Source organism: Hyposmocoma kahamanoa, unplaced genomic scaffold, assembly GCF_003589595.1.
Source record: "Hyposmocoma kahamanoa isolate Upper Pololo Valley unplaced genomic scaffold, ASM358959v1 134, whole genome shotgun sequence".
Classification (NCBI taxonomy): domain Eukaryota; kingdom Metazoa; phylum Arthropoda; class Insecta; order Lepidoptera; family Cosmopterigidae; genus Hyposmocoma; species Hyposmocoma kahamanoa.
In genome coordinates, this window is record NW_020653477.1 from 2,365,204 (window position 1) to 2,379,750 (window position 14,547).

Genomic DNA, 14,547 nt, shown 5'->3' on the forward strand with positions numbered 1-14,547 from the left:
GATTCAATGATTTCCCTGTCACAGGCAAATTATTGTTATGTCCACGATAAAACCAAGTAAGCCCTTTTACTAAGTTTTTACATTATTTCACTGTCATCAGTTTCTTCTTCGTCTTTTTACCTAATGACGGTATCAAGATTTCCGCTAAATAATTCTATTCTATTTTATCAAGCTCATCAAGATGCACACCAAGCAATCCAGCAGTCCAGCACATGCACAAGCACTTCCGAACGTCAACGTCAATGTCATTTAATTTTCAATGAATCACTTTGATTAACTTTGATTTTTTTTTCCATCCTCTAGCGAATTAGTGAAACTGCTTCATTGAAGCCAAAGGCTAAGGAATCAGAATTCTGCAGCACATAAAGTTGATCAATTCCATTACTTATTTGTTTAACAAATTAGAGACTAATGAAATATTGAAAAGAAAGCGATAACAAGGAGTATATTATTATCAAATATAAGCGGCTGAATGGACACTTAACCATCGTCAGAATAGATGTTGTCGGCTACAAACAATTCATCGTCATCATGATACACAGCCTGATTTCACCCACAGCTGGGTATAGACCTCCCGAACTTTGTGCCATCCACCACATTCCCGTGCTAACTGCATCCATTGACGCCTTGCGACGTTGCAACGCGTATTATGTGCGTCGACCCACCCTGCAACTAGACGCCCAACGCTTCTGTTGTCGATCCCCAGCCAGTTAACAAACAATTTTATTAATAAGAACAGGCGCTTGTCGCTTTTCCCGTCAAAACATGAAAATATACTAATTTGTGAAGAGGCAGTGTGGTGGAACCTTTGCCTACCCAAATGGTGAAAGTTAATAAAAAAAAACACTGACACAAACATAACGGACCAATTAAAATGGTGGGTGACTCTGTCAAAGCAGAAAAACAAATTATTTCAGCCTAAAATTTAGTAAATGTTGGATGTAACAAGGCTTATTAAAATTCAAAAGTGCCGTAACATATTAGACTGCCAAAAATAAATAAAAAAATCGTTAATCTTGTAAGGAAAACGTAACTTGTGCTAATTGAGTAATATGTCGAAGAGCGAGGTGTTATACGTTAAAGGGAACGGAATGGTAACATTACTTTTATTGATAGTAATAAAATGTAACAAATCTCACCGTATACAAATCTTAGTCAAGCATTTTACGCTAATAGACTGGAAAAATTTGCATGTACGTCAAGAAAAATACCAAATACAATAAAGAAGCATTTTGCATTGAACTTACTTCAGTGGATTGTTTTTCATTTTATTAACCAATAGAAGCTTAAAAGCTTATTATTGAACCATGATCTTTATCAATTTTCTTAAATACTACCTGTAACTTTTGGTTGCCTTTTTTGATCAATTGCAGTATTGCAGCAGCAAATTCCTAACTTATACATGGTGCAAAGTTATTGTTAGTGCATTTCTTTATTTCCTTAATTTCAGTCAGATTCTGAGGTGGAAGCTGAAGACGACCCATGGGATGACTCCAAGTTGAAAATAGCCTACGACAAAGCAATGCGCTTGGCCAATGCAGTAGACGTAGCTCAACGTGTGGCTATGTCAACTAATAGCCAGATTAAACAAGGTTTAAATTTACATTTTAGCGATCATTAAGGAGTTTCTCAATTTCAAAAGTTCCACCCACAACCATACTACGCATTGATGTTTTTATATTAATTATAAGATCATCACAGCCGATAAGCCACTTCTACATGCATCTTTTAAGCCAAACTGCTTTGGTGGCTGAACGGTTACCATGGACTGCCATGCAGAGGTCCCTGGTTCAATTCCCGGGCCAGGGGAATATATATAAATATTTGTATAGTCTACTTCTCAGAGTTTGGGTGTAATTTGTGGTTGTCTATGTGTGTCCATGGCACCCGTGACACAGTGCGGGGCTTTGTTGAGTGTGTGCATTATTATTATTAATGTTGCACTCCAATCTGCTACTAACTCCTGGGCTGACATGTACCTTAATCTAAATAAATAAATAAATAACGCGCACACTCAACATATCTTATACAACTATACAACAATCTTAGGAGAAAAAGGAAAAATCATGCAGTTCTTTAATTCTGTTAGTTTAGTGAATGGTTGTCACAATAGTCCAAATTGCTGGTCACAGTAATGTTGGACTGCATACATGAATTGGTTATCAAAGTCAAATCATCTTTATTTCATAGGTAAGCAAGTTACACTTAAAACCATCATATTGATTAAACTCAACCACTCATTCATCCGCTAAATCCCCTGAAAAGAATGAGCAAGAAACTCTAGGGGTTGCTTTTTGTAAATATACATTTATTATATTTGTCATTTACAATATTTATTTCAAACATTTTTGATCGAGAATACTTGAAAGAGCTAAATGGGTCACTAGTATGGAATTTTGTCATCCGAGTATACAGAAAATACAAAGAAGTTGCCTTTAAAATTTTTAAATAAGTTTTTGTTTCACTATAGATTTAAACCTTGTAAATAGCTAATTTTGAATCACCCGGAATCTTATTATAGAAGCATGTACATTGCCTCTTAAATGAATTTGAGACTGTGAAGATGACTGGCAAGAACAACTTACTTCACTGGCTCAGCAACCTAAAGTGGATCTTAGCCTCCGACACCAAAGTACACCATTTTTGTCGATCTTGTGACGATTCTGACCATTCGTATACATTCAGTTCGTTTAGATCTTTGGCTAATTCATCCTTGCAACTATATCTCGGATGGCCCACTGGACGATGACCCGTTGGTTGCCCCGAATATGCTCATTATAGGCTAAAAGAGCATCGAGAATAACTAGTTTATTTTTATTTGTGGACTTATATCATTACATCTGACACAAATGTATGAATTGAATGATTATGATGACTATTTTTGGTTGAAAGAATAAATTTCAAAGATATTCTGTTTTTTATTAGGATTTGTCTAGCACTTTTGTTTCTTTACATGTGTAATAAATCTAGATGATCTGATTTCTAACCTAACAAAACTGCAATAGGATAAATGTAGATGCAATAAGATTACTAATGGCAATTTATTTATTTATTTTAATTTATTTATTGGTTATTTATTTAGAAAGTTAAACAGAGTAATAACATACATCAAACACTTCAACACTTGTGTTAATAATATCTAATATTTGTATTACAGACCGCAAAATTAAGCAAGAAAAGCAAAAGAAGCATTGGAGCCCCAAGATGCCTTGCAGGGCAGTGTATGAAGGAGACGGTTTGGAGTATGAGGCTGTGGTGCAGAAGATAATTGATGACACATTGTGCCTTGTGCGATTTATTGGTAAGAATATTATAAATATTATGCAATCTGGTTTTACTTCACCAGTAATCACTTTTTTTGCCTGTGGCTGTAAAGCACTGATTGAAAACTGCTAGTTAGAGAATGTTAGCGAAACTTTGAAGACATGTGCAGTCCTCAAGTTGACCTTGGCCAGTGTGGTCTTGGTGGTCCACTGAATCTTTTCCTTAGCCAGTTAGTTGGTCGCAGCCTACCCTGATAGCAAAAGGAGTGCATTGTATCTAGTCACATCTTCAGATCTTTAATACCGTTATAACTTTACAGTATCTATTGCAGGAGTTGAAAATCTGGTGCCTAAATCAAGCTGCAGTCTAATTAAACTAGTGTTGAAATGATAATAATCTAGATATTTCTAAAATCATTTGGAACAACAATTATGCTATCGCTAGTAATGTTGTGCCACATGATTGTATCCGAGATATATTCAAACGTCGCAAATGTCAATCTAAAAAATTCAGGTTATCCATCCCTGACAACACATCAGGCAAATGGGCCTTATATCACTTTTAAATATCAACTCTCGTTTGCGCTGAAATCACAAATTAGAAAGCTGAAATAGTACCGCGCCAACAACTGATCTAAGTCTACATCTCCATATACTAAAAAATAATATTCTGTATTTATTGTAATAAAGATGGGGCTGTTCCATTCGGTGGTGCGGGAAAAACAGCAAAACATCTAATTACAAAACAAACGGAATCATATTTCATCGGTAATTAAATATTAAATATGTAAATTTTCAATTTTCGTCCATTATAGCAAAGCGCAAGTTAAACTGGTCGATTTGAAGTGAAACACGATAGATATATATAAATGACGATACCCGTGAATTGTTTCAAATTCGGGCTGGCCAATCGAAACGCAGTTGTCACCGTAATGATTTGGCAGTTTTCAATAATTCATATTTCGTCTCTATTTTCTCCGCAAGTGTACCTACTTCGCGTGCCCAATATAGGCTATAGTTGCCGCGGCTACGCTTCAGAACGCGCCCGGCCGTTATCGTAGTTAAACATCAGTCAAAAACGCGAAAATTACCCAATTGTGCTATTAGAAACATGCGGAAACACCACAGCTGTAAGAACATAAATAAACGGGGATGTTGCTTCAACAGTTATGTAATTTTGTAATCAGAATATGCATAATTTATTTTAAAATCAATTGTTTTCATTTTGAATGAATTTTGAGAAAACAAAGATGCAAGCGAGTGTATACCGCGTGATTCGTATACATTGCAGCTTTAACTTGATGCGTTACCCTTGTGGTCGAAGGACCAATATCAATAGACCATCAATATCGAAAGAGCGATACTTTCGTATATTGCATTCAGTTTTGTATTACGGCCGCTCTGTCATATTTTTGGTAAAATTTTGCGATTAATATTGTTCACTGGATGCAACACAGTTCTCGATTCAGATCGATTTAGAAAACAAAGGGTGATAATTCTTAAGATCTCAGGAAATGTTATAAAAATATTCTATCAAGTTAGTAAATTTTTTTTAGTTTTCCGGAGCAACTTTTTTTACAAAACACGTGTTAATAAGGGAATTAATTATTTTATTATGGTAATATTTTACTATATTAACATTTTTTGGCTTATAACCAACAAATATTTGAATAATCAATCGATCTTCGATTCCAAGCAATCGCTTTAGCTAAAGCGATTGATTAGAATCGCTTTAGCTAAAGCGATTGATTAGAATCGCTACTAATTAAAACTAAAGTGCCGAAGAAAGTTTTCCATCACTAAATATCGCTTGTGACGTCATCAGAGGTACAAAAAATATGACACGCTTGGTTTTCATACAGATCGCGATACTTGCGGTGTCTATTTAGATATATGTCTGTGATTTTTCTCCACATATTTTTCTTCGTGCTTATTTAGTTTTCTCACTGTTTGTCACTTTTAGTCAAAATTTAAGAGAAAATTATTGACGGATAATGATCAGATATTTATCATGGTCATGATCAGATAATTATTATGATATTTGTAAAGGATAATAATAATATCTTGATCATTTTGCACCTTGAATTAAACAGAACTAAATAATTTCCTAATTTAATCACGACATGTTGACCAATTTCAGGCTACAACAATTCAGAAGTAGTCCCGATAAGCGGCCTCTCGCCTTCCCTGGGCAAGGAGAAGCAAGATTTGCAAATTGCCCAAGCCAACTACGAGAATGAGGATAGTGGAATTTTAACAGGTTCGCGTGAAAAAATGAACAGTGATAGCGATAATCGAGAACCCAGTCCAGCTATGACAGGTACTGGAATTTTCACTTTTTTTTGTGGCGACTCTTCACATGGCTACTTGTAATCGCTATTGGGTGTTTTACATGCTTGGAAAAATATTTGTCGTACAGACAATCATGCAAACACTGACAAATATGACCGTCTACACATGGAGACAAATAAGGAGATAAAATAATGAATATGACCATAGTGTGGAAGGTTTATTGCGTTTTTGGATATTTGCACCGAGAAACCGACCTGCGCACGGCAACGCGAGTTTAGTGTTTGCCATATTATTTGTCGAATAGGCTAACTTTTTTTTATAATGTCAAGGTACGGAACAATTGTTTTCAATTACTGTACAAAGTTAACCTTCAATTCGTTGTCATAAAGTTCATTTTGCTTTGCAATTTTTTTCTGCACTTCTTATTAATATATAAAACTGACCACTTTGGATCTCGACATTAACCGTTTACGATAATGAAAACTTTAGTGTTTGTAAAATAGTGCAAGTAAAAGCAAATAACGATTACGGAAAAAAATTAACACGATATTGAGTTCCCAAGATTTCTAATGACATAGATCAGTTAAGAGATGATAAAAAATTAAGTAAACGTTCACTAAAACGTAAGTTTAAAGAGTACCTCTCATAGTAATTCTTTATTTAGCCAGTTAAGTATAATCATTTGTTATTATAAAATAAATGTTAGATACAATGAAGAGTACACATGTCGCCAACAAATTGCACGGCAGATTGATGAATTTTAGCAGATATATAAGTTTCTTTTGTACTTATTTGGGTTATGAATAAATCAACAAAAAAAATGCTATTCGTACAATATTAAACGCACCTACCACCTTACGTATTGGTAGGTGGCGTTTAATATTATACGAATTTTTTTTTTTACTTTTTTTTTTTTTATTATTATTATTATTATTATTATTATTATTATTATTATTATTATAACGCAACACTCATTGCCCCGCACTAGGGATACCCTGTATCGTGGGTGCCATTGACACACATACACAACCACAAATGACACCCAAAGTCATGAGAGTAATAAATGTAGCCTACATACATACAAATATTTCTCCCGGCCAAGGACTCGATCCTGGGATCTCTGCATGGCGAACCACCATGATAACAGTTCGGCCACAGAAGCAGTTAAACCAAGGATGCGAATTTTGATTATTATACTTTTTTGTTTTAATATATAAATCTAAATACTGCCTTCACAGTTTCAGAGCCATCGTGTGACCGGCGGAAGAAGTTACCAAAAAAGAAAAAAACTGACAAGTTTACCAATGGATTTAAATTCCCTGATGTGCCAATGCCTCATATTCCCATGTTGTCGCAAGTAAGTTTGTTTTTGCCTTAAATCGGTTATTGTCGCGAGAATTCTAAACCCTAGAACCATTGTCATCGAGTATATAACCAGAAATAAAGACGAAATAAGGGCCATCCATCTCTGGCAACTCGTCAGGCAAATAGGCTTTATATCCTTTTAAATATCTACTCGTGTCGTTTGCACTGAAATCACAAATTAGAAAACTAAAATAGTACAGCGCCAACAACTGACCGGTGTGTACGTCTCCGTATATTCTAAAAATATTCTGTATTTATTGTAATAAAGATAAAATATCTCTAACTATGGGGGGCTGTTCCATTCATCATGTGTGGGAAAAACAGCAAAACATCTAATTACAAAACAAACGCAATCACATTTAAAATATGTAATTTTTCAATTTTCGTCCATTATAGCAAAGTTCAAGTTAAACTGGTCGATTTAAAGTGAAACAATTGACGACGTCTGTCAATTGTTTCGAATTCGGGCTGACCAAACGGAGCGCAGTTGTCACCGTAATGATTTGGCAGAATAGTTTTGAAACAAATTAAATGGCATTTCGTCTCTATTTCTAGGTCTATACACGATAACCATTGTATAGATTTCAAGCAATATATTCGTATAAAACATTTTCAAATTGCGCAGTTACAAAACACGGTCCATAAATGTTCCAGTCTAGTAATAAGAGAAGTAATGTAAATGTAAAGGCGCTTCAATGCCTACGTTCGGACTTATTATTCGCAGTTCGGCGCACGTTCGGAAACGGACGCGCTTCACTACGCAGTGAGAATTATTATTATAATTCGAGATTCGCGCGGCCGCTGCGCGTAAGTGGTAATGAGTTCCCAACAACTCATAGCCAATGAGCTTTTGGCGTTTATCCAACACGCCATTGATACCATAGACGAAGTCAGCATTGTGCAGATTTGTGAATGTAACTTCAACAATGAGATTGCAGTGGCAAAATGCTGCTGTTCCAGAGCCTCGGCAAAACTGAGAAGATGCCATCTCGCCGAAGGGATGAAGGCGTGAAGAGTCTTATAGGATATTATCACACTCCTGAAGGAGACTGACCCGGACGACGTGCCTACATTCGTGGCGAAGGAGCTGCACAAACTGTCTCCAGTCTCGTTCGATAACGTCGATGTCACCAGGCTGCTGAAGGACATTATTTCCCTAAAGTCAAGCATGGCCGAGTTGCAGTTTAAATTGGAGGCTTCAGATAACATCATAAGTGAGCTGCGTGCCCAAGTTGCGTTATTAAACAACGCTGCTACGGTATGTAGCTCACCAGAAGCTTCTAATATAAACACGTGACGTGGGGCGCAAAATGCATCCACCAGGAGCGTCGAGTCTCGAAACTCGAGCGGCGGCAATCGACTAAGAGCAAATACAATCCCCTTGAGCCTGTCTCTGAAGTTGCAACACCACAGAGGCAGACGGCCTGGTCCGATGAGGACGGCTTCACAAAGATGGTGAAGAGGAAGCTCACCAGCCGTAACCAGTGTGGCACAGCACCGACAGGACCGAACTTCCCGCTGCGTCCGGCCATACCGATGACGCTGCTGTACCTGTCACGATTGCATTACTCCACGAAGTTTGAGGAGATAGTGGAGTACATTAGACATAAAGCCAAATACACCCTGAGGGTCGAGCGGTTGGAGTCCCGCCACAACGTAAATTTTAATTCGTTTGTGGTGAGAGGGCCGACCGAACTTCTATCGACCTTCGTGAAGGAAGAGTTTTGGCCGAAGGGTGTCATGTATCGGCGAAACAGCGACCGGTTACTTGACACCAGATTGCGCCACACGTTGCCTACGAGTGCAATTTGTATAGATTAGTTAGAAATAGTGTTTTATTATATTGAATGTATGTTACTCCTTAAGGTATGTATTATACGTTTTTTTTTGTATTATTATTCATGTTAGTTTATAAGGTATGTATTTATGGGTCTTTGTAACCTGAACACAAATAAATAAATAAAAAAAAAATTATATACATATTATTATTTATGATACGAAATGACGGAACGAACTAGTCGTGCACACGGTGGTAAGCGACTCATATTACTGCTTGGCGGCAGAAATAGGTAAGGTCTTTCACAAGGAGCTCTGCTGCTATTATTAAGTTGTACCTACAGGTTGTAAATATTATTAGAAATAATCTTAGAGTATTACAAATTCGACCTCAAAAGTTCGTGGAATTCATCTATTTGCCAAGTTTTATTGAAATTGGTTATCGGATATGTGCGCTAAACCGGATTCATCCCCTAGTTTGCCACCCTTAGAGGTGGAATATTTTCTTTTTTAAATTTCAATGGGACCAATACTAAGGTGCCCTTTTTCCAACAAAAAAAGAATCAAAAATTGGTTCACGAGTTATCGCGTAATATACATACAAAACAATGTTCAGTCGAATTGAGAACCTCCTCCTTGTTTTAAAGTCTGTTAAAAATAAGATTCATCACAATATTCTCGTGCTATATTGAAATCCGAAGAACAGAGCCCGATGTGATTATACAACGAAAAGAGGATAAATACATCATCTCGTTATTCACAATAAGGCCTAGCTATAGGTGTTGTCAGAATTTTATGTATTATTTCGTTTCGGAAATATAAAATCGATCAACAGTCGATCTAATATCCACAGCTAAGAACAGCGAACGAAATGTACAATGTCCTGAGAATGAGCAGTCTTGCGCATAGGTCTTTGTTCTACGGGTGAGTCGAAATAAACTTTGTCAAATGCAGTACAGGCTTACCCCTTAACTGAGTCATTCCTGAGGTAGATGCACTAGAGCTCCTTGTGAAAGAGTTCGTCCAGAGTAGTACAGCCGCCAAGCAGTAATGTCAGCATTACTGTGTTCCGGTTTTGAAGGGTAAAGGTGCTGGTGTAATTACAGGCACATGGGATTTGTCAACTTGTTCTCAGGGTGGCGGATGCAGTGGCTGTGCCACACAGATCTTTGCGATTTAAAGCTCTGAGTAGCACTGCAACTGCTATGACCAGGCGTGCCGTTTCCGTTTACTTGCTGCACGACTTGTTTGTCCCGTCACTTGATACTGGCATTTAAATACATGTGTCACAATTTTTTAATAAATGTTTTAGGCTGGTTTCACAGCTGTGCGTACGGTCCGTACAGACTGTCCGCCCGCGGGCCGTCCACATGCGTAGAATCCGCAGCGCTTTGAATTGAGTTTTTAATTGAGTGCGGATACTCACGGAAGGTAGTCGCCTATAATGAACGCACGAGTGGCTTGTGCGGAGTTCAGAGTCGGACCGTGTTCCGTACGGAGCAATCCGCGTCACTGTAAAACGATGTTCTAACGCCACACTTGTTTTAGTCAACTTGTAAACTTATTATCTATCTATTACCGAAACGCACCGAGCGAAACGAGCGGAACTTCTTGTTCCTCGACTATATCCATGAAATTTGAAAGTATTATAAAAAAAAATACAATTCTGCAGGTGAATGACCTTAGAAGTATAATGGACGAAACTATATATAAAACCTTTTCCAATGTCTCAAAGAAGATGTTTCTTCTGCCCAGCTCGGTCTGAACGGCGACATGCCGGTCCCACCTCCGCCGCCGTTGGCCTTCCCCGCGAGTCGAATCGACACCGAGGAACAAGCCATGTCTTCCATGCTGCTCAGCTGGTACATGAGCGGTTATTACGCAGGTCTTTATCAGGGACTTAAGCGGTGAGTGGTAACAAAGTATTACTGTACCAACCCATAAACAAGTATCCAAGTAAAATGTAAGTAGTAACTAAAGTTCTAAGTGGTAGCTTTTTTTAATAAGTCTTGCACCTGGTGGTAAGTGACACACCCCTCCATAACAGTTGCAGAGCCACTCAGTGCTTTAAATCGCAAAGTGGCACTGCTACTGCGCCCGTCACCCTGACACATAAGTTGACAAGTTCCAAACCGGAACGCAGTAATGCTCAGACTTTACTACTTGGCTGCAGAAATAGATAAGGCAGTACTTCCCTGGACGAACTCTTTAACAAGGAGCTCTACTGCTTAGTTCAAAATAAGATACTAAGGATGGTAACCCACTTGTCAACTGCATACCGTCCATACTAAAGTGCCAATGCTTCAGTAATGTGTACATGATAAGATAGTCATGCTTAGTGTTTGGTCATGAAAAAATATATCGCACTTGACAACTCACATAGTATTATCTTAAAATGGCTCTAAATTATATTAATATTACCTATTTAGTTTCAAAGCGACAGTGTCGTCCTGTGACTTTGAAATTAAATCGTATATGAATGACATATTAATATATCGAAATTTTGGAGATAATTTATTAATATAACGTAGTTTAAGATTAAATATATAATGCAACGCAATTTTTGAGATAATACTATGTTAGTTGCCAAGGGCGATATGTATAGAACAAGAAAAAATTTTCAGAAAAAAAATTCCAATTTTTCCCTTATATTTTTGCCGTTTTCTGAAAAAAAATTTGAAAAATTTCCACCGTTTAAATCTTTTTGGATAATTACCCAATACTACTCATGCTTAAACATTGTAGCCTTCATTATGGTGCTATAGTACAGTCTAAGCTAAGGCACATCAAGCTGTATACTATTGTTCAAATATTGCCTCCAGTGCAATGGGGCAAGATCCATCAAGCGGCAATTGTACCGCTGTCGTTATCTCAAATAGCATGTTTGTCGCCGTGTTTTGAAGTGAAACAGAAACACCTTCCTCATAGCGTTTCTGCGTAAAGTACAAACTAACTTAGACTGTCAAACTATTACTGGCAGACTGTAGTTTTGCCACACTTACCCACCGAGCAGTATTAAAATTGACAATAGAATGCGAAAGGATATCACCTCAACCCAATATAATTTATTCACCAAACAAATAAAGGCTCATTTGATAGAAAAATGTTACTATAGCCTGAAACAGTATTACTGACACAGACTATATCAACTTTCTCCCGTTGTACCTACTGCAGCAAAAGCCATTACGTTATGTTATAATTTTTGCTATTATTCTTCTTCTTCGCGTCCTTAGCGGTCGGTAGGTGGGTTCGGCGCAACGTGTGTTTTTCTTCCTCCGTCGTCATTTCGATACCCACACCTTTCTTATCGATGTCATCTTTTACACAAAATCCATCCATCTTTTCTTTGGCCTTCCTCGCCCCTTATATCCTTCCACAGTCGTACCGAACACTCTTCTCGTCATATGACATTCGTCTCTCGTTGTTTTGCTATTATAATTTTTAATTTATTAATTTTTCTTTAAAATAAGTTTTCTATTATGATCTTTTATTTTTTAAATTATAAATATGTATTTTAACTGTGGTGTCCTAAGAGGATCATGTTGATACTATTTTAATTTTAATAGTAACATACTTTAGAGTTTCACTTTCAGCACGATTTCCATACAACAATGACGCTGCGCTCGGTCGGTGGAGCTCCTTATATGGGAAGCGTTACGCTTTGTAACAGAGGCTCCTTACGTAGTTGAAAAGTGATTAAACAATATCACGTGATTGTATTTCATAGAGAAGACCCGTACTTAGCAGTGGGACGTATAAATGGGTTGGTGGTAGGTAATGATGTATAAAATAACAGTTTATCATATTTTTCACAGGTCTAAAGAAGTCCGGAACAAATCCAGTCGCTGACTAGAGTACGTAACAAATAGACAGTACTTTTAAATAACTTTTATTTTTATTTCACATAAAACTACAAATAAAAATAGAAAATGCTGTATTTTGTTTTTTAAAATAAAAAAAAATAAATTATGCCTCCAGATTCTGAATAGAAACTATGTACAAAATATACATTCTCGATTTTTTTTAATGCTACGTAATGGTCTCTGATTGGTGGGTATTTGTTTTTTAAACTAAGATTGAGGTGCGTTTACATTTGCAAGTAACCTGCATGGGATATTAATTTCAGAGTAAAAATTGTTTGCTTCACTTGCCCTTCCCGCTTGCATGCAAGTTATTTGCGAACGGGACCGCGCCGTTAGTAATTTAAAATTTGTAAATGTTTTTTACTAGTAGATGCATAGGCCAATTTCACGTTTCTTAGTTCTAAAACAAACCTTAAAAGAAACTTAATTTTCTTTTGAAGAAAGTCTAAAGAACAGTTGCAAAGACAGTTTACATATCACGCGACGCTGTATTAAACTAGAGCCCAGACTTCGCAGTAGCTCCACCAATTAATAACAAACCAAGAATTGACCGAGATGTTTAAATAAAATATTATGTGGTATTTTTTGACCTTGTAACTGCGGAGTCTTGATTTTATCCAACACAGTGTAGAGTGAATAATCCCAAAATTAGTGCTTAAAAAATGTCAAAGTAGGTTTTACGCTTTATTCTTTATAAAGTAATATAAATCATGAAATATGGCATGTTTTAAACTGTATAATAAATAATTATGAAGTATGTAATTCGCTCGTTTTTCTATAGCATAGTGAAAAACGGTATAAAAATGGGAAAATACATTTTTCAATAAATAATTTTACTGAATTTCTTTTGTTTCTCTTGATTCTAACTTAAAATAAACACTATAGACGCGTTTTCACCTGTGAGTGGCATGTGCAAGTTAACAAGCAAGTTGTAAGAAAACTAATTACGTTCTAATTTGTTTTCTTTACAAATTTTAAATCAGGCTCTATTCCATAGTTATAAAATCTACACATGTCAAAACACACTTGGATATCAAAACATTATTACTATTCCATAATATACAAACAAAGCAATGATCGTGAAAAAAATTATATAAATATACACTATGAACAAAAACCTTTATGAAAGACAAATAAAATAAACTGAAGGTTAACACACATTAGTCTGTGTATTTTGTGGTGGGTCTTACCTACTACGTCCTAACTGTTTTACAGATGGTCTTATAATGACACTTCACGTGGTTACAGCCTATGTCATTACCGGAGAGAATAGGTTAGTTATATTTACCTAAATTTCAACTAATGCACAAAGAGTTGATAAATACCTCCTTCTGAAATACCGGAATGATTAAAAGTAAAAAGCAAATAAATCGAAACAATGTAGCAATATACATCATAAATATAAAGAAAGGTTTCAGAGAGATTTACTATCCACTACATGTGTATTCCTTTATTCTCTCTGCTCATTGCTCATTGTTTTCATGGTGGTTAACATTTAATTTGTTTTGCCTATTTAACACATATAATGAAAATTTTATGAGCTTGGTGGTAACAAATACAGTACACCCTACGGGAGCGTCATCATTTACTTTCTGTTAGCGATAACTTCGATAAAATATCGTAAGCAGCGTGTACAGTGACGCCTAATGTGCGTTCTCCTTAATTTTGTTATATTAGAAATCTACAGGACTTTGCGTAACCAAGCCTGGGCAATATGTAGGTGACTGGGAATGATTTTATTATAATTTATATTTAAAAATGTCAAAATACCGAATTTTATGTTTTCAATAAAGTATTTTTTAATTTATTAAGACAGCACATTTGCCCAACCCCGTACACAAAGGACTTGCAAATATGCAGCAAAGTCATTACCGTTCAGAACGCGATCTCAGGTGAATAAATAAAAGTTATACTAATCCACAATGAACTAACCAGATGCACAATTAACTCATGTCGCTCATCATTATAGTTTTTTCTGGTGTTTATAT

General features: G+C 36.3%; 1 protein-coding gene across 3 annotated transcripts; it reads left to right on the top strand.

The window, feature by feature from the left end:
* Positions 1-867: 867 nt before the first annotated feature.
* Positions 868-13,703, top strand: LOC113240370 (survival motor neuron protein). Of its 3 annotated transcripts, none has more exons than XM_026477653.1 (7): positions 868-877; positions 1,451-1,592; positions 3,158-3,301; positions 5,404-5,583; positions 6,794-6,912; positions 10,452-10,603; positions 12,512-13,703. In XM_026477653.1, the coding sequence occupies exons 1-7, from the start codon at positions 875-877 to the stop codon at positions 12,543-12,545; spliced, it is 774 nt and encodes a 257-aa protein (XP_026333438.1). In that variant the 5' UTR covers positions 868-874; the 3' UTR covers positions 12,546-13,703. The 3 variants fall into 3 exon arrangements, with proteins under 3 accessions (XP_026333438.1, XP_026333439.1, XP_026333437.1); XM_026477654.1 differs by lacking the exon at positions 868-877 and adding an exon at positions 891-1,094 and having other exon boundaries at positions 5,404-5,523; XM_026477652.1 differs by lacking the exon at positions 868-877 and adding an exon at positions 894-1,094.
* The last annotated feature ends 844 nt before the right edge of the window (positions 13,704-14,547 follow it).

Excerpts from the sequence above, each read along its gene's own strand:
- LOC113240370 (XM_026477652.1), top strand. The coding sequence starts at position 1,053 with ATGTCGAAGAGCGAGGTGTTATACGTTAAAGGGAACGGAATG. Across the intron at positions 5,584-6,793 it reads ACCCAGTCCAGCTATGACAG|TTTCAGAGCCATCGTGTGAC; the intron begins GTACTGGAATTT and ends CTGCCTTCACAG. Across the intron at positions 10,604-12,511 it reads CTTTATCAGGGACTTAAGCG|GTCTAAAGAAGTCCGGAACA; the intron begins GTGAGTGGTAAC and ends TATTTTTCACAG.